Here is a 23,595-nt window from a genome sequence, read left to right on the forward strand (position 1 = left end):
CATGCTTGACTGTGATTGGATGACACAAGTCACATGTCCCCAATCGGGTACATATGGAGGACACACTTCACTTTGCTGTAATGACAGTGTTCATAATGATATGAACAAGAAGTTCCTTACGGTGTTCAGCCGGGGTACTTGAGAGTAATTAGGGTCAGTGAGGTCCTAATAAGAATGGACTAGCGGATGGGTTTTGTAACCGACCTGGAGATGTGAGTACTTGAACCTAAATGTTAGCATATGCAGGGAATATTCACTGTTATCGGACGGATCTCATTACATTGCATCTTGACCTTATGAGAGAGAAAACGAGAGGAAACTCCATGTTGAAATCGCTACTCCTATTTGTGAGTATACATGGTTGGACTTTTCTTACATGATGTGTATCGTTTCATAACTTAGCTTTTATTTCATATCTAGGTTGTATATTGCATGTCAGGTGATCTCAGTTTTAAACCTTACCCAGAATAAAGTAACGTTCGTCTGATTTCTACAGCAATTGGATCAGAGCTGATAGAGATAGATTAATTCCTCTGAAGTTGAAATCACATTGTTTTCATTTACAAACTGATTACTCACTCTTCTCGTGATAGTCATAAAACAACATGCACGACATTGTTCTTTATCTTGCACAGAGACAGTGTTCATTATGACACCTTCACGCGTTGGTGCCTCGGAGTAAATAGGCTCTCTGAGTTCATAAAGTGAATGGATTATTAATGGATAGGCCCTTTAATCGATCTTGAAATGTGAGCAGTAGCAAAGAAATTTGTTTTAAATCATGTTGACTGTGTGACAGGACGAGAGTTAACTTGAAGTAGAAATCATATTGCTCCTATTTACAAACCCATGCCATGCTCCTTGGTGATGATGGTCTAAAAAGTATTCATGCTGTTACTTATTAGTGTTAGTTGGGACTAATTATAGCATGATTTTCCAGGTCTATTCATATCACAGTGCGCGTTGCTTCCTTAACCCATGTTTGTTGGAAAGTGTCGGATCGATGATATTACACAGCTCCCCTTTGGGGTCAATCGAGTCCCCTACACACCTTGTATATTTAATCTTTGAGCGACAGTTTTTCAGGCTGCACGCCCTATGTATTCAATAATCAATTTTAGGTGTTTGTTTAATGTAACTACTCATCCTGTAAACGACCTACCAAACCTTAAAGGAGAATAATAGAGAATTTCTGTAATATTCTGGGTGAAAGATAAATTCACATTTAGCTCAGGAGAAAAAAGGTGGTGAAATGGATTTGCACGTGATCATGTTATCATTCTGTTGTGGTCGAGCATATGTCTACAAGGTTCGCTTCAATTTTCCGAACTTATGCAGGAGTGAACATTTCCTGTACATTTCATGTTCAAATGAACTTTGTTATGAAATGCTATTAAGGCTATATTTAAGAAATGTAATACATAGCAAGGTATATAGTTGATGGGTGCTTTGACGCAAATGTCCGTTTATGGTACTTTCAAGATATGTGATACAGTTTTGGAATCGATAAAGATTACTTTAAGCCCGTGTCATTATTATCAGGAGCGTTCAGCCATTCTATATGCCTGTGGCCTGTGACTTTCCTGTGGCCAGGTCCAAACTATAATCTCTATTATGTTTATACTTCTTCCCTTTAACACCCTCAAGCAAACTAACACATGTATACAGATGTATTGTCCCCTCATCTAACACCGTTCCTTTAGATATGTTTGTAACAATTTATTCCTTTCAAAATAAGGGAATTCATAAAGCCTCGATACCAAGGTCACTACGACTTTGTTGTAAACCATGGCTTAGGGCCAGAAAATGGTTCCCAAACCTCGGATCTGTTAAGCCAGTATGACGTACCAGCCACATAGCCGTACTTTGATGTAATATTTAGTTTCCTGAATACATCTTTCGAATAGATACACGATGGTCCCTAGTATGGCGATCTAACTTCAATTGTTGGCCAGGAATAGCCCGTTTTTATGCTGTTTTGTCCTCTATAGTTGAACTGTTTCAGATTTAATTGCTAGTTTTAAAATCGATATCTGTCATACACTATTGGTTTTACTGTTCTTCGTCAACAAGGTTTTCGTTATTAATTCTCTTGATATACAATGTAATTATTAATTGTTCTCGTCACGATATTGCTGCAATATTGCCGATAAATATTTACTCACTCACTCGCTGAAACAAATGCAACTTGCATGCTAGCCGATGAAAATAAATAACGCCAGATTTGTGGAGAAAGTGAGTATGACAGCAAACTGCATATCTCGTGATAATACCTTATCAGTTATTGAACTCGGATCAGTAAAGTGGACAGAGATTATTTTATAGCATGAACCAGCATATATTGTAAATATAAATTTCCTCGACATACATATCAAACAAATAAGGAGCGTGTGTTATCAAAAGAAAAACGCATAACATTAGGACCTGTTAAAATAAGCGTATTGTCCTACAATACCGGGTGTGTGTGGTTGAACATTGCATATCACGTGATCTCATAATTCTGTCAGGGTAAATCAAATTAATATAGGGGTCTCTTCTGTTTCACAAATTGTTTGTGTGTCCACGTGTCTTTTACATTTTCGAAATGATGTCACGAATATATTTTCCATATTGCCAGATATGGTAATCGACTCCTTTCGAATTCAAAATATCAATTCATAAAACACGGATACTGAACACGCCTATGACATAATGCTTGACGGTGATTGGATGATCACATGACCCAAGTTAGACATATATGGATATCCTTATGACATTGGGCACCTGCACAGACAGTGTTCCTTATGATAGCACCATGAAGTTCCTTACTGCCAACGCTTCGAAATAACAGAGGTTATACGAGTTCATAAATGAATGGATTAACCGATGGGAGTCGCGCTCGATATGTGAGTAAATGCACAGAACTTGTCGCGAACATTCTTTATTATCATACGGATCATTTTTCTTTGTATGTTGACTTTTAAGACATAATAGCATCAAACGTGAAGTTGAAATTACCGGTGATTCTATTAACAAACTTGTATCATACTGCTTGATTCTCCAGATAGTTTTACAGTTATGCTTGCTATTGTTTCAAAGTGTAGGTTTTCCACATCAGTGCATGTACATGTGTAGTCCTTTAGACAACTCCCAGCTGGTTTCAATCCAGTCTTCATTCATAGCTGTTTTTTGCATGTTGTGTCAATGATACCTAGGTCAACTACACACTAAAATGAGCTGAGTACTCAAAATATCACATTCACATATATAAATGACGATATTCCGTCAGCTCCATTTTGCAGATGCACGTTCAGTTTTGATATCCATCGCATAAAGAGTTTAACAAAAATGCATATTTGGCAAATCATATCAACAAATTAAATAATAAATCAAATATGCAGTCAGATCATGTTGGATATGATATCAGTGATTTCTATACGACACGGTTATAGATGTTATTGCTACAGATATTCTCACATCTCTATAACAAAATCTATTTCAGCAAAACCAGTGATCATTTTTAAAGTATAAACTTCAATACAGCTTGTTAACTAAATGTACCACAACATTGCCATAAACAATGCTTTACAAGAATGGATTGTCACATTAAGGTGTAACTGAGGACACACCACAATTAATAGGGAAATCCAAGAACAATTATTACTTTCAGTGTTCAAAACAAACAAAAACCATACTGTACCAAAATCAGTCCTTGCCTGATTCCCAGTACAAAGAGGAACAAATCAACTGTACCTTGGCAGTCGAGTCAAATTTGATTGGGAATGCGTATTGCGAAGTGTCTTGTAGTGTGGATTGCAAACTTCAAACAAGATCTCAGTCGGAACCTACTTTGGTGAGTGACCTGGATAATAATGACAATCTTACCTACAAATACCTTCTCACATATATGAGAATTTTCTGCAGAAAACAGAGTGGAATGTTCAGTTAGGAGCAGGTATCTGTCAAAATGTGATGATTCCAGGGATTCACGAAAAGGCAAGCGTACCCTGCCTCACTGATCTCACTCGTTATAAACACATGCCAAGGCTGGTCAGTTTTTCACATGTAGAAAAATGTAGAACACCTGACACAGGTCTAAATAAGCAAATGAATTGCCTTTTCTTCACTTATGATTCAACTATTCATTTCTTGTCCACAATAAACGTTTTGAAAACCTTACTGAGTCCTTGAATGCTATAACTTTGACCACACAAGCAACAGTGTAAATCTCAAAGACTTGAGCTGTTGGAATATTCCTCGACATGAAAGGTAAATCTCCTTTTTATGCAGCCTTTTGATCTGAGTGCATTCAGCACTCGATATACAGTAAAGTTTAACATGTGTTTGTAATTCACATGTTGCGACTGAATAGTCATAGATCAGCAATGTCAAACACGTGTTGGTGTTACAGACAAAACTGAATTGCTAAACACATATTGCCAATGAACCAGTTCATCCGCCCTGGATACTACCTGTAACATATGGCATGCTAGGATCGGGTCAGCCTGCCCCGGTTTTATATGAATTTGCAAATTACGCCGTCTCCGTCAAGTGTTACAAACACTTAGAGGGTAGGGGGCACGAGAAGAAGTTTATTTCAGTTTGTAGGCCACTGACCCATGTACAAAAACAATGTGTATGATACTTTGCATAATGACAATAGGCAGACATTTGTGTTGTCATTATAAAGCAGATCAACATTTAAGTGCTGATTTGATAAATTTAGCACAATTCAATAAAAGTAACTTGTCATTAGAAATTATTATCTTTATGAGTTTACAAGAATTATTCCATTGAAGTAAATATGATTTTTGAAGCGTTGCATACGTATCACATTCAAATAGGAAGTGGAACCCATCTTCGTTTCTATTACTATTGCAAATCCTACAAATGACATCAGAGTTCATAGTTTTTTCCCACTTAATATTACATCGTAACGGTAATGCATTGAATCTTAACAAATATAAACATCTTCTTAAGTCTCTTACATTAATTCTTAAAATATGATTGTCAAACGGCAATGATGATAAAGTGAGTGAGTGAGTGAGTTTAGTTTTACCCCGCACTCAGCAACATTCCAGTTATATGGCGGCGGTCTCTAAATAATAGAGTCTGGACTAGACTATCCAGTGATCAACAACATGAGCATCGATCTTCCCAATTCGGAACCCGATGACATGTGTCACCCAAGTCAGCAAGTCTGACCACTCCATCTCGTCAGTCGCCTCGTACAAGCACAGTCGCCTTTTTATGGCAAGCATGGGTTGCTGAAGGCCTATTCTACCCCGGGACCTTCACGGGTCCAATGATGATAGAATATATTTAAAATATACAAGACTGGATGATTCCAAGACATAGCTACTAATATATTCATTTGAACAATCAATTAATCTCTGTTTAAATAATGTTAAAAATAATGGCACATTTCCGATATCTTGGGAAAGCCAAACATTACCAAATCCATATTCATTTAAGAGCTTTCGTTTTTGAGAAACCCACGTAATCCTACCAACAGAAACCAGTCTAAGTATATAACTATAACATTGTTTGGGATAATGATCATTAGACATTCTTAATAGTTTACACCAAAATGTAACACATCTAAGATGATAATCTACATTCATACTACATCTTCCATATTCAGCTGATGCAGCATTATTGATATATGTTTACCTACCCCTAAAATAAATTTACAACCGTTGTTATGAAATTTTGAACAACACTTCTCTCCTAAAATCCCACACCTCTGTCCCGTACAACAGTATCGGTTGTATTTTACAGTCAAACAATTTAAATAACACATGGATGGGAATACATAGTAGTTCTAAAATTATGTTGTAATTGTTTTATAAGTAATAAGGCTTTACTGGCTTTTGCCCCAAGCATCTTAGTGCAAACAATCCAACACAGCCTAGTAGAAAACATGATACCGAGATAACTATAATATGTAGCCGTTTTCAGTTGTATGCCATCAAAAACATTTTTCATAATTACGAAGGTATCCCCTATTTCGAAACGCTCATATCGCTGCAGGGGGCATGTATATGTAAAGTAGCTTGGACCAGTATTTTTGCATTATGGCAACCTACATCCGAAGTTTAAAATTCAAATTAAAATTCTTCATATTTTCAATTATGTATGGTAAAGACAAGAAAAGAGACAACTGGCTTCTTTACCACTGCAGTAAAAAGAGTAAAATATGCAGCTTGAAATGTGGATACTACCTTACGCTGTAAGCTTCTGAATAAAACAGACTCCATCACACTTATATACAGATCGTCACCTCTCTGAAAAAGCGTACCCTACCGGACAAGGATGGGCGTAACCATAGAAACCTGGAGAGCCCGGATTGGACTATACAGCCAACCCAACAAGAGCCATAAGACAGACACCACTCAGGTCATGGCAGCAGGAGGGGGAAGCTTCTCGTGTCGACCGCGGCACGTTCTCCTAGTCATCGGGCTTCTGTTGCTTCTCAGTGGAAACATAGAAATGAACCCAGGGCCATCATCAAGACGACAGCAGGATCTGCAGCAGATGATTCCCTCGAAGTATGCATGATCTATCAAATACATCAAAGCGACAGAACGCATGTCACATCCATAATAAATATCTGCAGATTCAGTTATGACAACTTTGTGAGGAACTTCATTCGGGAATAATCCACATTCCTGTTTATCAGAAATAGATGGGTTTATCGAAGAGTCACATGACCTGAATAAACGGGCAAGGTGTCGAAACATCTAGATGATCAGTTTATGTAGTATTTAGAAAATTGTAACTACAGACACATGAAACCATTTCTGATTATGTATTTAGGTTCATGATAATGATGTGTTAGGAAGATGCAATGCTTGTTTGCTTGAAACTGAGATACATTTCAGCCGACCGTATACCAACAAAGACGAACCATTCACCACCACGGAAGTGCTTGGCATCCTCCGAAATCCTGACTTCAGCAGAGTCACCACCCAACCTCCCGTAAAACCCAGGGCAGGACAGGTCTTTCTCTATCACTTCACTGATGTCAACAAACGAGGTATGATCTTTATAACCGTGTCATTTGTTTTTTTCACACTGTCAATTTGAAAATGCCACACTGATTTTTAACATATGAGGGGCGGTTGGGTAGGCCAGCCACGGGTGAAAGAGAAGACCACCACACATGGGTGCAATGTGTGACGCCCATGTCTGATGTCCTTCGCCTTGATAATGCTAGACTATTGCTGAAACTGACGACGTAAACCTAAACTCACCAACTCATTTAACGTGTGATTCATTGTCTAGTTTAAAAATGGGTTTAAACACTAAATCCTCTTTTACAGATGTGATCTCTGTGACGTGGGTTTCTTGTAACACTGTGGTCATTATTTATAAACACGTTCAATTTCTAAAGGATAATTTGTTTCTAATCAAAATATGTTTACCTTCTGGAAACAATGTCCAGTATTCCATTACATTCTGCAGTTTTGCATTTCTTACCTGTCCTTGTGAAAAGAAAATTAATGTAATTCTCCCTCTCACATAAATAAGAAAATTACTTAAGCTGTAAGATTAATGTTCACGCAGATGACTGGAGATGTGACCAATACCACTTCCACCACGATGCCACACGAGAACAACCCAAGGCAGATCCAAAGTTCAAGAAGTTGTTCTTTGTTATAAAGACCAGGGCAGGCAAGGACAAGAGGTTTAAGAAGCAAGCCTACATCCTTTTAGGAGAAGACAATCATCTTGTGCTATTTCAGTACATTGGAGATGAGAGAGTTGCTGAAGATCTTCCTCATGGCAACTCCAAGAATGCATCCGTTCCATACATTCGACTTTGCCCATCTGTAATCAGAGCCATCAAAGATGTTTCCAGTAATTTCACAGACACTTTAACTTCTTTGAATCGACAAGCTGCTAGTTCGGATATTCCAGAAGTATATAAACCACGATCACGTCTTCAAGCCATGAATACCAGATACAGAGGGCAAAAAGACTGCATAAAGGAAGGTCACCCCAACAGGTTGGACAAAACTGGAGAGCCCACCCTATGCAATCTTGTAGTTGCTTCAAAGAACGACACTGAAGTGGACCACAAAATAGGCCCCGAGAAAGGGAAAAGGAAAAAACCGAAAAGGCTAAAGAATCTACAACGCATAGGCTGTAAGCCAACAGTTCGAGCATCATCTCATTCTCCTGACAATGAAGACAATCTGGGCTCAGCAGAAGACAGTCATGTTCTTCCAGTAAGAAAGATACAGACACCTTTAGACTTTGGTTTAGAATACAACACAGCATTATCTGCTGTAGGTGCTGATAACAAACTAACTTTACAATCAGAGACATCAGATCATCTTCATCCTTTGACGGGTGATGGAGCAAACGTACTACAGACTATACGCAGAGAAGACACAGACCAAGAAGCATCAGAGGCTGTTGATTTCCTTGAAACCATTCTCCAAGATCAACGTATTACGTCCAGCAGTTCTATCACACATGATGATCTCTTGCAGACGGTTAGGGAAAACGGTTTGGTGTGTTCCCCTTCCAGGGATGGTACCTGTCAAATCACTTGTCAAGACAAACAGCCAAATTCAGACACCGCAGTACAGACACCAGGAGATGTCAAATTGGCTGAAACTGCACCAGGTCCTCCCGCGCTTGCGAATGTCAGCTGTGAAAACACACAACCTGTGTCACTCGAAGAATTCATTCACGCCACTGTCAAAGATGGCAGGCTTGTGAAGATTATTCAACTACTCCTCCAAATTCAGAGTACATGGAATGTACATCAGCAGCAATCCTATGAGCAACACAAAGCCGATGAACATCGATCATCAGCATCTACTCATGGGTCATCTGGGAACTCCTGTATCAAAGATAGTTGCTCACAGTGGTTTTCATCGTCTCTACCTATTACAGCTTCCACACTTATCACACAAGTGAGGAATCTATGGATGGCTGATTTCAATATGACCACTGACCTTCTTCTCAAAACTGAAAATGTTTCCTCAATTTGTCAACAAAACACAAACTCATGTCACCTACTTCCTTTACTTGCATCATTAGTGTTAGGAGCATTTAAAATGCAAGCAGACGTTGTTCAAATTATGGAAACTCTCAAGGAACGACCAGGTCATTTAAATCCTGTGGGCAACGATAGCAGTGTTGAGGTATCAAAACATGTACGCCTCAAAATTGGCAGATATACAGTGACTGGACAGGACTTTATAAAGCTGAACGAATCATCATGGCTTGACGATAGCGTAAGTTCTTTCTTGACTTGAAACCATTTTCCATCAAATTCATAAAAGCAGTTCAACTCAGTTTGCTGAGAAATGATTTTCATAACAATAACTTGACGTTGAGATTGTGCTTAATATTAGCCAGACAGAAATAGTTTTGCCTACATTAATCTTGGGTGAAAAATGTGATGGTTAATGTAAGATTTCATGTGGATGTATTTGATATCACTGTGTGCAGAGTTAAACAACAGTACGCATTATGTTTATAATCATCACATTCGTTACCAGCTTATGCAGGTATTTCAGAATAACCTTTCCAAGGATTGCAGTCCTCGATCTATCTAATACTGGACCAACTTAATTTCATGCAAAACTACAAAACTGTCATCTTTACTATTCTTAACACCTTTCCTCTTTCTCAGTAGTGATTTCAACTGTAAATGCTATCTGATTAAACTGTTTAATATGTATATTTTGCTGCTCAGTTCTAATATCACCGTAACTGGAGTTTAATGTCACTAAGTCTTACATTACGTACGTTGCAGATTGATATCGACTCGTTGCTTCAAGAACCCCAATCAAGCAGGATTCTTCAAGGCCCTACGCTTTCGCTACCCTTAATTCACATGAATAAACAATACAAAATCCTTATACATGAAATTTAACATTTTTCAGGTGATCCATGCCTTCCTGCATGTGTTGGAAGAACGATTCTCTAAAGAGGGCACGAAAGTATTTATCTTCGAATGTTTCCTTGCTAAATTATGGGAAAAGAAGAATTATGGAGAGTGGCTGTATAAAGAGGTAGGCACGGAGCAATCACTGTTTATTGTACAGTAAGTTGCTCGCATATGGCTAACATAACCATGTCTTGAAACTGTTTTAATGTCAATTATCCGATGTACCATGGCTGCTTACACTCGTCCACTAGTCTAATGACTATGTTGTATGATAGTATATGCTGTCTGTATATTTCCTGGCTGTAGCCACCGTGACTATATATAACACATTTTGTTAATAATTTCAGGTGCCTCTGATGGAGTATACGTGGATTCTGATGCCGATATGTCGACACAGTCACTGGATACTGCTTGCTGCGAACATAAAGAATGGGGATGTGTGCGTGATTAACTCAAAACCCTCAGACAGTACACAGAGAGAAATTCTTCAACACTGGAAGTAAGAACCGCCAGATGTTTAGAACAATACTGTGTGTGCGTTAGGACATGGGTCGATATAACTTCAGCGCTTGAAACTGACATACTTTAAGAGCATGCTTGAAAACCTAATTATTTTGATATCATTTAGAGGATGGGTGGACTGAGGATGGAATGTTCTTATATTTCCAATAATTTCGGAGGGTAAGACACGTGTCTTATCATGTCATCTCAGCATATCCACATAAGCACCATGCGAGCAAATTAGTGTCAAAATGCAACTTTATTAAATTATACATCATTGATCGAAAGGTTCCGTAGGTTACTCCTCTTAATACAGATGATGTCCTTTCTGCTTAGCATTCAAGGTTCATTTCCACTATTGAACCTTGAAGGTCCCGGAGTAGAATAGGCCTTCAGCAACCCATGCTTGACATAAAAGGCGACTCTTCTTATCGTGAGAGGCGACTAACGGGATCGGATGGTCAGTCTCGCTGACTTGGTTGACACATGTCATCGGTTCCCACTTGCGCAGATCGATGTTCACGTTGTTGGTCACTGGATTCTCTGGTTCAGACCCGATTATTTACAGACCACCACCATATAGCTGGAACATTGCCGAGTGCGGCGTAAAACTAAACTCACTCATTCACTCATTTCCGCTACAGTAGGCATTACAACGTAGAGTGAATGTTACATTTTAGCCTCGTCATGTGCATAGTGACCTGGTTCAACATTAGCCAAAAGAGCAAATTCAAAAAAAGAAAGGGTCTCAGATATAAAGAAGACTGAACCTTAAGAGCTCCTTGAAGTACGAATTAAGATGAGGTTGTGATACCTTTCAGTTGTATTACAATCGTTCTTCTTGTTAACCTCATTTTCATGATCATTTGAGATTAGACTTCAGTATCAATGTATTGATCAATGTTTTCAGACAGACTTTATGCAGAAAACCTTTACGGATTTGGTTACAGGGCGTACATGGAATGTAGAACTCGAGAAACGAAAGAGAATCTTTCTGTCTGGAGGGAAGCCCATGGTCCTGTCTTCCCACAAACTGACGGCAGCAGCTGTGGTGTGTTTATTCTTATGGTAAGTGAGTGAAGCACGTATTTTTTATGAAGTAACCCCTCACATAAATGTAAAAGAATTTATTCTACTCATTTTAGTTAACTATGAGGAAGAAGCAAGAGATTCTCAGCAACATGATATGAATAAAGATGTTTCAAGGGTATTAATGTTCCTTGCAGGCTGCGGAGGCGCTGCTGTCAGGTGTCTGTCCTGCTATTATGAGGAACTGTCACGTATCTGGATATCGGGAGTATGTTAAACAACAACTTCTAGATGCAGCAGACGTAGAGACGAACGACATTGAAGAAAACAGCATCCCCTCTTCCGAGGAGGTTAAAATCGTAGAGATCCCCAGTCCCAGCAAACAAGACGTTGAAGCGCAGGATGTTCTGGAGAGGACATCGACACAAACATCTGCCATCGACTTCCACAAGCAAAGTGTCAACTGTGAAGAACTATTGAGAGATATGTCTAACGTGGAAGTGGAACCGTCGACTGATATTGCAGAAGAACGTTTAGATAAACGCGGAGGTATGGTTGACAACACCAACATTATTGTAACAGATGGTAGTCACAACAATGAAGACAGGAGATCAGTGGAGATTATATCAACAGGTCACATGGTGTCCTCTTATCCGGATGATACGTCAGGTAAGGGAGATAAGTCCTTTCACGCTATTACAGAATCTGTGATTGTTCATTTCACGGCTAATTTTGTTCGCTATACAACTTTAATTAATTCCTTATATGAGAACTCTCACACACTCACCCGCTCTCTCACACACTCACTCTCCCTCATTTTATCTCTCACACACACACTCTCTCTCTCACTCACACACTCTCTCTCACACACACTCTCTCTCTCACACACACACGCACTTACTCTCACCCACTCGCTCTCGCTCACACACACACACTCTAACTCACACTAACTCACTACTTTCCCGCGCACGCGCACGCGCACATACACACACACACTCTCTTTCTCTCACCCCCTCTCTCTCTCTCTCTCTCTCACTCTCTCACACTCCCTCTCTCTCTCCCCCACTCGCAAGATAGATTAATACTCAAACTCCCTCTTCAGACCAGCAGTTAACAGCATTAAAATTAAAGATAAATTATTGCACAAACCTACTCTCACTGCCCTCTCACTTTGTACTATGAAGTTAATACCTTCTACTCCCAGCAGCAGTAACGTTCACACCAGCATCAGCAGCCACCTTTTCGTTTTGACAACGTTCACAGATTATTCCTACTGTCTTCTATTCACATTAGCAGATTGACTCTTCTGTTTTGACAACTCACAAGTTGTTCCAGACTGACCCTCACGTTCACACATTCTTAACGAATTGTGGTCCCTGAATGTGGTTCTTACGTAATAGACAGAGGGAATACTCTGGGAATACACCCACCCACTCAAAATCACTCACTCACTCTCTCTCTCTCACACACACACACACAAACACACACACTCACTCACTCTCACCTTCACACACATCCTCTCTCTCTCACACACACACACTATCAAACACACACTATCACACACACTATCACACATACAGAATCACTGACTCACACTCACACTTAAGTGGAGTTCAACGGCGACAGTATTTATTATCTATTTTGAACCGAACGCCATCATTCTCTGTATCACATATCCATCATGTGATCACTTATTTCATACAAATGTCAGTATATATATTTCTCACCTGCCTTTCATTCTGAGACGTGTATGGCACTTTTTATTACAGTATTTTGTTTCAAAACAAATAACGTTCACTTAGCTTACATTATCTCATTGATATATTTCAGCTTCATAATATGCGTTTATGTTTACACTCAATGTTTCAGCGTTTGCACAGACCTGCCATAATGGTCCTATATTTTCAGGATTGTGTACCTTTCATTTTAGACCTGTCTTGGCACTTTTCGTTATATCAGCATTCTTTTCCAAACATTTAACATTAATTTAGTTTCAGATATGAAGTATTTTATTGATGTATACTCTCAAAAAAAACACGCATATACGAACTTCAGCTTTATTTTCATGTTTATTTTGAAATATCATGTAGGCTTTATACGTCAATGGAATATAGCGAAATTGCACACTGAGAATGTAGATTTGTCCGTCTTTGGCACCAACTCGAGGAAAGTCAGTTTAAGTGCTACATGGAGACTTGTGGTGGTATGAAATATATACGAAGTGTGACCACAGTGGGCATCCAAAACTGGACGGCATGGCCTCGGCATCAAACGAATAAGTCTCAGAATCTCATGTTGCTCAATCGCAGTCCACTCTGCCTGTAGTGCCTGTGCGAGCTGCTGAATTGTCTGGGGCTGAGGGTTACGGCGTCACACCCGTCTGTCCAGGACATCCCACATATGTTCAATCGGGGTTTAGTCCATGGGAGCACAGTGACGTTGGGCCTGGCATCGTCCTTTTGAAACAACTCCCTCTGACGATCAAGGATTTTGTCACAGTACCGTTGAGCTGTTAGGTTGCCCTGGATCATCACCAAATCACTTCTCATACGGCAGATGATTGCGTCGTTCCAATAGAAATCTTGATTCATCACTGAACCAGATTCTAGGCCAATTCGGCAGGTTCCGGGCCTGAAAGTTGGTGCACCATTGAACTCGAAGTAGACGATGTTGGTGTCGAAGTACAGGACCAAAATATGGTCTTCTGACACGTAAACCAGCCTATATCAACCTGTTCCTGATGGTTCGCGCAGAACGTCATCAATAATGTTCCAAATACAGTGAATAATGGACAGACAGCATCAAACTTTTATACCCATCATTGAGACTATCTGATCCTTACTTTTCACGTGCATTACATGTGAATTGTGTATTCTATGGCACTTCACTCCGAAATTGAAAACCATGCTGTTAAATACGGGTACTTTATTGATGGTGCGTTTTGTTGTGATGTTTCAAGACATAAACACTACAGAACTCATAAACAGAGCAAACCCATCTGTAAACTGAATCACGTTTTAATGCATTGCTACATGAAATTGCGATTTTCATTATGCGTTTATTTATGAGGAGAGTATAGTCAAGCTTCATATATGTTGGTTTTTTCCGATATGTGAACCAAATGTACTCATGATTCAATATTCGTCATAATACCTTTATTTTATTTCAGGATTGTGTCCAGAAGACTTACGCTCATATTGTGAAGACCTATTCCGAAATCAAAAGTCTTCCTTTGTAGCCTTGACACTTGTTTGCATCATGAACGGACGGCTATCCTTAACGGCTCTTGATGACCAAGAAAATACTTCCCCACTGAAAGAATATCTCAGTTGGGGCTGTCAGCTATGTAGCTGTGAGGCAACTACAAACACTGAAATAAGGAATGCGTTCCTTGGATTAGAAAAGTTTGTCTCGATATCAGAACAGAACACACTTGTCATACTTAGGAATACAGGCATACAACGAACACTAACTACAGTGATTGCAGATCACCTTCAAGAATACATTGACATTATCGATCTGAAATTCATCTACCTTCATATCAGGGTACATGAACAAGATGGGGGGTTCTATGTGTGTCTAAAGAGGAAAATGGTTGAGGGTTTGGCAAGACGATTTGCAAAAGAGGTTTTGCAAAGTAATCTAGCGTTAGTGTTGTCTCACGATTCTTTTGGCTATTTTCATTTCAATTTGTTGTTCTTGACAGCAGTTAAAAATCAGTTAAAATCTAATGATATCCAAAACATTTTGGAAAATACAGACAGAACGTTTGGGGGAACATTCATCCATTGGATGTGCTTTGGGAGCAATGCTGAACTGTTCAAGTCACTGTCGTTCTGCTTAACAGCTAACCAAAAGGCGGCTTGTCTCACACCATGTTGTATTTCTGGTAATTCCAGCATTGTGCAGTTACTCTGCATAGAGACCGACTTAACTCACCGTCTGAAGAATCCTAAAAGTGAACTGACCCTACCGGGCATTGCACACAATATGGAAAGCTCTCTGACAATTATTGAGTCATATGACACCCATGCCTTACCTCCCCTCCACCTCTCCAGTCTTTACGGACATGCTGGCGTTGTGTCTTATCTCCTGGAGAGTGGATTTGATGTCAATGCACAGTTAGTCGAAAACTCCGGAACCAACAAACCGTTCCTACCAGGGAGTACTGCTGTTTTAGCTGCTGCATCTAAAGGGAATATAGATGTTGTGGAATGTCTGATACAGCATGGTGCAGATCTAAATCTCCACGATGTCATGTTCAACGCACCAATACACTCTGCTTGTAGATCAGGTAACCGCGATCTCATGGCACTGATTGCAAGACAATGCTGCATCTCAGAAGGGGATGCAGAAGGAAATACGCCCCTGCATATTGCTTGTGAGCGAGGGGAATCAGATAATGTATCCATGCTGTTGGCGAGAGGAGCTGACTGCACAATGCTGAATTACAAGAATGAAATGCCACTGGATATAGTTTGTAAGGAGGGATTTCTTGACGTCGCTAAGGTGATATTGAGTCAAAGAGGTTATCCTCTCCCTTACGATGGGTCTGATACACCCTTACATAAAGCGTGTAAAGCGGGGTTTACCGATATCATTGCGTTACTGTTGCAGTATGATGCTGATAGGTCTGTTACTGTGGATGGCCAACACCCCCTTTTCATTGCTGCATATTCAAACAATGTTGATGTGGTTAGGATACTGGTAAATATAAGCTCGGCAAAAGTTGTCATGTGTGATTCCAATATTGTATCAGAATGTGTAAGACATGGACATGTTAGAACGGTAAAACTTCTGCTGGAGAAAGGGGCTAGTATCACTGGTACCGACAGATATGGGTATTCACCACTAGCTACAGCTTGTTTCAGAGGACATCTAGAGATAGTTAAGCTGCTGCTGGAGAAAGGGGCTAGTGTGTCTGGTACCGACATGGATGGGTATTCACCACTAGGTAGAGCTTGTTTCAAAGGACATCTAGAGTTAGTTAAGCTGCTGCTGGAGAAAGGGGCTAGTGTCACTGATACCGACATGGATGGGCATTCACCACTAGCTACAGCTTGTTTCAATGGACATCTAGAGTTAGTTAAGCTGCTGCTGGAGAAAGGGGCTAGTGTCACTGATACCGACATGGATGGGGATTCACCACTAGCTACAGCTTGTTACAGAGGACATCTAGAGATAGTTAAGCTGCTGCTGGAGAAAGGGGCTAGTGTGACTGGTACCGACATGGATGGGGATTCACCACTAGCTACAGCTTGTGAAAATGGACATCTAGAGTTAGTTAAGCTGCTGCTGGAGAAAGGGGCTAGTGTCACTGATACCGACATAGATGGATATTCACCACTAGCTACAGCTTGTTTCAATGGACATCTAGAGACAGTTAAGCTGCTGCTGGAGAAAGGGGCTAGTGTCACTGGTACCGACATGGATGGGGATTCATCACTAGGTAGCGCTTGTGAAAGTGGACATCTAGAGTTAGTTAAGCTGCTGCTGGAGAAAGGGGCTAGTGTCACTGATACCGACATGGATGGGTATTCACCACTAGCTACAGCTTGTTACAGAGGACATCTAGAGATAGTTAAGCTGCTGCTGGAGAAAGGGGCTAGTGTCACTGATACCGAATTAGATGGGGATTCACCACTAGCCATAGCTTGTAAATATCGACATCTAGAGATAGTTCAACTGTTGCTGGAGAAAGGGGCTAGTGCCACTGGTACCGACAGATATGGGTATTCACTGCTAGCTACAGCTTGTAAATATGGATATCTAGAGATAGTTAAGCTGCTGCTGGAGAAAGGGGCTAGTGTCACTGGTACCAACATGGATGGGTATTCACTGCTAGCTACAGCTTGTAAATATGGATATCTAGAGTTAGTTAAGCTGCTGCTGGAGAAAGGGGCTAGTGTGACTGGTACCGACATGGATGGGCATTCACCACTAGCTACAGCTTGTGAAAATGGACATCTAGAGATAGTTAAGCTGCTGCTGGAGAAAGGGGCTAGTGTCACCGGTACCGACATAAATGGGTATTCACCACTAGGTAGAGCTTGTGAAAGTGGATATCTAGAGTTAGTTAAGCTGCTGCTGGAGAAAGGGGTTATCGTCACTGGTACCGACATGGATGGGGATTCATCACTAGGTAGAGCTTGTTTCAATGGACATCTAGAGATAGTTAAGCTGCTGCTGGAGAAAGGGGCTAGTGTCACTGGTACCGACATGGATGGGGATTCACCACTAGGTAGAGCTTGTGGAAATGGACATCTAGAGATAGTTCAGCTGCTGCTGGAGAAAGGGGCTAGTGTCACTGGTACCGACATGGATGGGGATTCACCACTAGGTAGAGCTTGTGGAAATGGACATCTAGAGATAGTTAAGCTGCTGCTAGAGAAAGGGGCTAGTGTCACTGGTACCGACATGGATGGGGATTCACCACTAGGTAGAGCTTGTGGAAATGGACATCTAGAGATAGTTCAACTGTTGCTGGAGAAAGGGGCTAGTGTCACTGGTACCGACATGGATAGGGATTCACCACTAGCTACAGCTTGTAAATATGGATATCTAGAGACAGTTCAGCTGCTGCTAGAGAAAGGGGCTAATGTCACTGGTACCGACATGGATGGGGATTCACCACTAGGTAGAGCTTGTGGAAATGGACATCTAGAGATAGTTCAGCTGTTGCTGGAGAATGGGGCTAGTGTCACTGGTACCGACAGATATGGGTATTCACTGCTAGCTACAGCTTGTAAATATGGACATCTAGAGATAGTTAAGCTGTTGCTGAAGAAAACAGGTACTGTGTCAGATGCCGATTTACTACTTGTAAGAGATTGTAGAAAGGGATTTTTTGTCTCAGACGTTTATCAGTTTATCCAACGGTCCATTAAAGAATGGCAACATGTGAGTAGAAATAACGAGATATCGTCATTTCTCAAGTGGGTTCTTCGAAACAAACATTTCGTTGTATTTAGGATGCTGCTACCGATACTTCCTCCAGATATAAGTCTAGAATTCACCCTTAAAGAATTAGGCTGCCTTGACTCACCACAAGCTCTCTTATTGCTAACGAAAATGTGTAATTTAACTTGTTTCCAAAATACCCTCACAGCAGCGAAAGGTTTTAAAAATATGAAATGCATTGAAATACTTAATTTACTCAATACTCTTGATGTAAAGGGTACCCTCCTCCACAAGGTTGTTGCATGTGGCAGCACAGATTTGGTAAAACGCTATTTTGAGAAATATCCATCCGGTCACCATTCAGACTCGTGTCTAATAATTGCATCAAGACATGGACACACGGCTATTGTCGACTATTTATTGCACAAATTCTGTAATGACATAACTTACAAAAAACATATAATCAGATACAAAGTTCCACATATTCGAACTTTGCTTCCTGACTTCCATTATAGCGGTGTAAATAGGAAATATACGACACCTCTTTATGAAGCATGTTACCAAGGACATACTGACATTGTCAGATTATTGTTACAATTTGAAATGTGCAGGTCGGATCAGGCTGTATCTTCATCCCTTTATTTGGTATGTGAAAGAGGAAACATTGACATACTACACTTACTGTTAGACTCTGGGGCACATGTAGATCATGTGGATCAATCTGGGAGCACTGGTCTCTATATATGTTGCAGACATGCAAGAGATTCAGCTGTGCAAGTGTTATTAGAGAATGGTGCAAATCCATGCCATGTAAACAATGAAGGTAAAACGCCTATTCATGCAGCCATGGAAAGTAATAATTTCACTGTCATAAAATCAATCCTCGTGTATACAACTTCATTGTTACATGTGCCAATTTCAATGTTAAATAATGCTCATGTGTTCAAACTTGTATCTGAAAATGTTCACAAAAAGTTGTTGGCAAGTGTAGATTCTGATGGCAACTCACTTCTTCATCATGCTGTGAGATTTGGCTTTCCCGACAGTGTTGCCACCTTACTAGAACGTGGTGTTGATGGCTCTCTGACGAACTGCAAGAAAGAAACTGCGATGCATATTGCTGCTGAGAGAGGGTGTCAGAAAAGCGTGAGGCTTCTCATTCGATATCACCACGCTGGTAATGTTGAAAATATGGACAAACAGACACCACTTCAGTGTGCTGCCTCCGAAGGATATTTGAATATAGTTAAAGATTTAATTAATTGCGATTCAAATGTGTCTTTGAAAGGTTGTCTGCATCTTGCAGCAAGGTCGGGTCATACAGAAACTGTGCAAAACTTGATAAACAAAGGGGCTGCAACAAATGAAATTGACTGTCAAGGTGATACTCCGCTTCATCATGCATGTGAATCAGGAAACGTGCAAACTGTTAATGCGTTACTTTCATCAAATCCAGATGTAAATGCAAATGGGCATAAAGGACGCAGTCCTCTCCATATAGCATGTGCAAGAGGATATGACGTAATAGCTGAGTGTTTATTGGAACATAATGCAGATCCAAACCTCAGAAACAAATTCAACAACACACCTCTTCTATCAGCTGTAGTAGAGGGCCACCTTGATGTTATCAAAGTAATGGTGTTAAAGGGGGCTAAGACCGAAATCTCGGGAGCAAATGGCAGTAACTATTTGACTGCATGTTGTACACGAGGTCATCTCCATGTGGCGAAATACTTGATAGAAAATGGAGCTAGCATTTCCTCAATTGGCCTTCAGTGTTTTTCCCCATTTTCCGTGTCTTTGAGTGACATATTTGAAGAGGAAAGAGAATCCATAGAAGACATTCAAAAGACAGTTAAAAGTGGAATTGAGGGTATGACGTCATTGCATGCCGCAATGGATGGTGACCACTTTGGCCTGGCAGAGTATCTTATAAATCAAGGTGCTGATGTGCTTGAAAATGACCAGTATGGTAAAAGCATGCTCATGAAAGTATGTGAGAAAGGTAATTCGCAGGTCACAAAAGTTTTTCTTTCTTCTTGGTCAGTGTGTCAGTTGAGAAAACATATTATTGAAGGATGCACCATACAAAACACTCCAGCTTCAAATCAAACTGAGAAAAAGTTGAATGATACGGTAACTATGAGAGAAACAGGAACTGTGATTGAAGTGATTGATGAACCAGACAGAGATTCTATTTCTGTACCTCCAGTCAAAGTAGCTTGTGACTGTGGTCATGATCATGTAGCTAGCATACTTATAGCATACAGTGCTGGATGGCTGTCAGACATGGATGACAGTCATCTCTATGCCAGTAAATCTCCTTTACATCTTGCATATGATGCTGGATTCATGGATGTAGTTGCTTGTTTGTTGCCGTCAGCTACCAATTCATTTGCTGTCGATTCAAGTGGTTACACAATCTTCCACAAAGCATGTGAACATGGAGACGTGGAAACATTACAAAACATAATGAAATTCAGTGTAGAAAACAAACAACAACTTTGTATAAAATCTAACGATGGGGAAATGCTGTGCCATATAGCATCTCGAAGGGGGCATATAACTATTCTTCAGATGTTACTCAAAGAAGTAATGGATCTCGATCATTTAACAGATGAAGGTGACAATGCCCTCCACCTGGCGTGTTCCTATGATAAACACATAGTATGTACGTTCCTTCTTGATACCATTCCTAATCTGGCATGGATAAGAAACCGCAAAGGTTTAACACCGCTCGATATTGCAATGAGGAGAGGCAATCACAAAATTGTTCGGATCTTCTTCGCCCATTCAAAGTTGACCCAATATGGTAGAATGCAAAACACTATCTGGATGTACCTCTGTGAGTCAATGGACAACAAAAACAGGTTGAATGTTTTAATCAGGTGCAGCAACGTAATGGAAATGACAGATGATCACGGCAACACACCATTTCATATTGCCGCAAAGACAGGCAGTACTCGTGCTATTGACTATCTTCTAAAACACGATAAGAAAGATTGTGTAAAGCTTAAAAATAGTGACGGAGATACGCCACTTCATGTTGCGTCATATCACGGGTACTCATCCGCTGTTCGCAGTCTACTGTGTCAAAGTCACGTTAACGATAAGAACAATTACAATGAAACGGCACTTCACCTGTCTTCTTTTAATACGCATCTTGACACTGTAGTGGCGTTATTAACAGGCGGTGCATCTGTAGATTGTAGAAACTTTCAAGGTGATTCGCCTCTTCATCTTCTTTTCCATGGACTTACAAACAAACCAAATGTTAACGTTGCACCCGTTGTAACAATTCTTCGACCTTATTTGGTATCTGACGCTGACCCTTGTCAAAACGACTTTGGAAATACACCATTGCATGTAGCCTGTTGCACAGGCGAACTTGCAATTGTTGGTGAACTACTTCCATGGTACAAAGATCTTAGCATGAGAAATACACATGGCAAGACACCCCTCCACATTGCATGTGAATGTGGCCATGGTGTCATAGTCGATCTCTTACTAGATGTCATGTGGTTGAGGAAATCATTCGGTGAAGAGTTTGATGATTTCATCAACCACCAGGACACTGTTAACAGATCAACACCACTGCATCTGGCAAGTCGTTTGTGTAGCCAAGCAGTCACTGTTCTGATAGAGCATGGGGCAAATACAACTATCAAAGACAATGATGGTAACACGCCTATATTTGTTGCCTATCTGGCTGGACAAGTACAGATTGTCAAGTACCTGTTGCCCCATACACTCTGTCTTGACGTCAGTGGAAGTGGTGACACACTTCTTCATGAAGTGTGTAGATCAGAACAAGTGGAAATGTTCAGGGTTATAATTGACTGGCTTGGAAGCATTGATCCGAGGATTGCGTGTAATGCAGTAAATACTAGTAACTCTGCCAAGCAAACACCCCTTCATCGCTCCTCTGAAAATGGAAATTCATACTTTGTGGAACAGTTGCTACTTATGGGCGCTATGCCAAATAACCCAGATACACGGAGACAAACACCTCTGCATTATGCCTGTATTGGAAGGTGTTTACTGGTTGTGAAACATCTCTTGAAACATGATGCCCATACTAATGCATGTGATGACTTCATGCGGACACCACTTCACTATGCCTGTGAGATTGGACGACTAGACATTGCTCAGGAGCTGATAAAGGCTGGAGGAGATCCTTACATCCATGATAGAGATGGGCGAACTCCACTTGACATGTGCTGCACTGAACACAGAGCTACAGTGATGAAGAGGTGAGATTTGTTGGACTGTGGGATTTAAAATAGCGCATCAAAGTGCGTTGTTATTGCATGTACGTATCTGATTGCATGAAATTGTTTCTCACATTACAATTGCCAATTGTTATTCAGCATTATTTAGTCGAATTTAAATCTGACCCAGAGATTGAATTTAGATTGACAATGTTGTAGAATACATAGATGTTGAAAGTTAAATACCAACAAATGTAACACAAATTTCAATGTTTCAGCTTGCGGTATCTAAGGAAACGCCAGGCGACCTGTTCTGAAGATCCACCTTACTCCTCCAAACGGACAAAGCGTGATCCCTCAAATGGACGAGGATGCACCTTTGAAGATGCACAGACCTGTCCACGTTCCGGAAGTGCACCACGGTTAAGACGCAGCGAGTCAATGGGTGAGACACGATGTGTGTCATCAGATGACCGGTGCCTTCAGAAGGAGTAAGACAGTCAGTTTGAGAATACATTTCAATAACTCATTCAAACAACTATTGAACGTTTCTCTCCTCAATACTCAGCTATATGACGGCGGTATATGAATAATGTGTCTGGATCAGACAACCCTGTGACAGTTTAAACAAACCTCAATCTGACCCCCGATTCTGTCTGTTACCTTCTAGACGAAGCATGGAATTGCTGCAGATAAATTCTAGTCCGAATCTCCATGGGTCCAAGCAAATATTCAAAATATTGTTATTTAAATGTTTATGTTTATATATAAATGCATGTAGTGTAAGATAGTATAAGTAGATATATCTCAACAAGACTGATGTACAAAATGCATGTAGTATAACATAAGTTGCGTGCCAAGGCTTTAATTATTGAACGTGTTTGTATAAAGTGTGTCTAGTGCCAGTGTCCATGCAGTAAATGTGTTAAGAGCTAAGTGCCCAGGAATTAAATGGGTGTTGCGCACAAAATGGCTACGTATAAAATGTTTAGCATTATTGTGCTGGTTATAAGTTGTGTTCGCCGAGGATCTGCTAGATCAACAATGATTTTAATGAAAGTT

At 40.3% G+C, this 23,595-nt stretch overlaps 1 protein-coding gene across 1 annotated transcript; it reads left to right on the plus strand.

Moving 5' to 3' along the window:
* Positions 1-31: 31 nt before the first annotated feature.
* LOC137273611 (uncharacterized) lies at positions 32-23,595 on the plus strand. Its single transcript, XM_067806370.1, has 10 exons — positions 32-347; positions 6,255-6,530; positions 6,864-7,018; positions 7,549-9,233; positions 9,888-10,016; positions 10,240-10,391; positions 11,344-11,461; positions 11,620-12,091; positions 14,592-22,575; positions 22,812-23,595. Exons 2-10 carry the CDS (start codon positions 6,295-6,297, stop codon positions 23,026-23,028), a joined length of 11,148 nt encoding a protein of 3,715 aa, XP_067662471.1. The 5' UTR covers positions 32-347; positions 6,255-6,294; the 3' UTR covers positions 23,029-23,595.

Source organism: Haliotis asinina, chromosome 2 (genome assembly GCF_037392515.1).
Source record: "Haliotis asinina isolate JCU_RB_2024 chromosome 2, JCU_Hal_asi_v2, whole genome shotgun sequence".
Lineage (NCBI taxonomy): Eukaryota > Metazoa > Mollusca > Gastropoda > Lepetellida > Haliotidae > Haliotis > Haliotis asinina.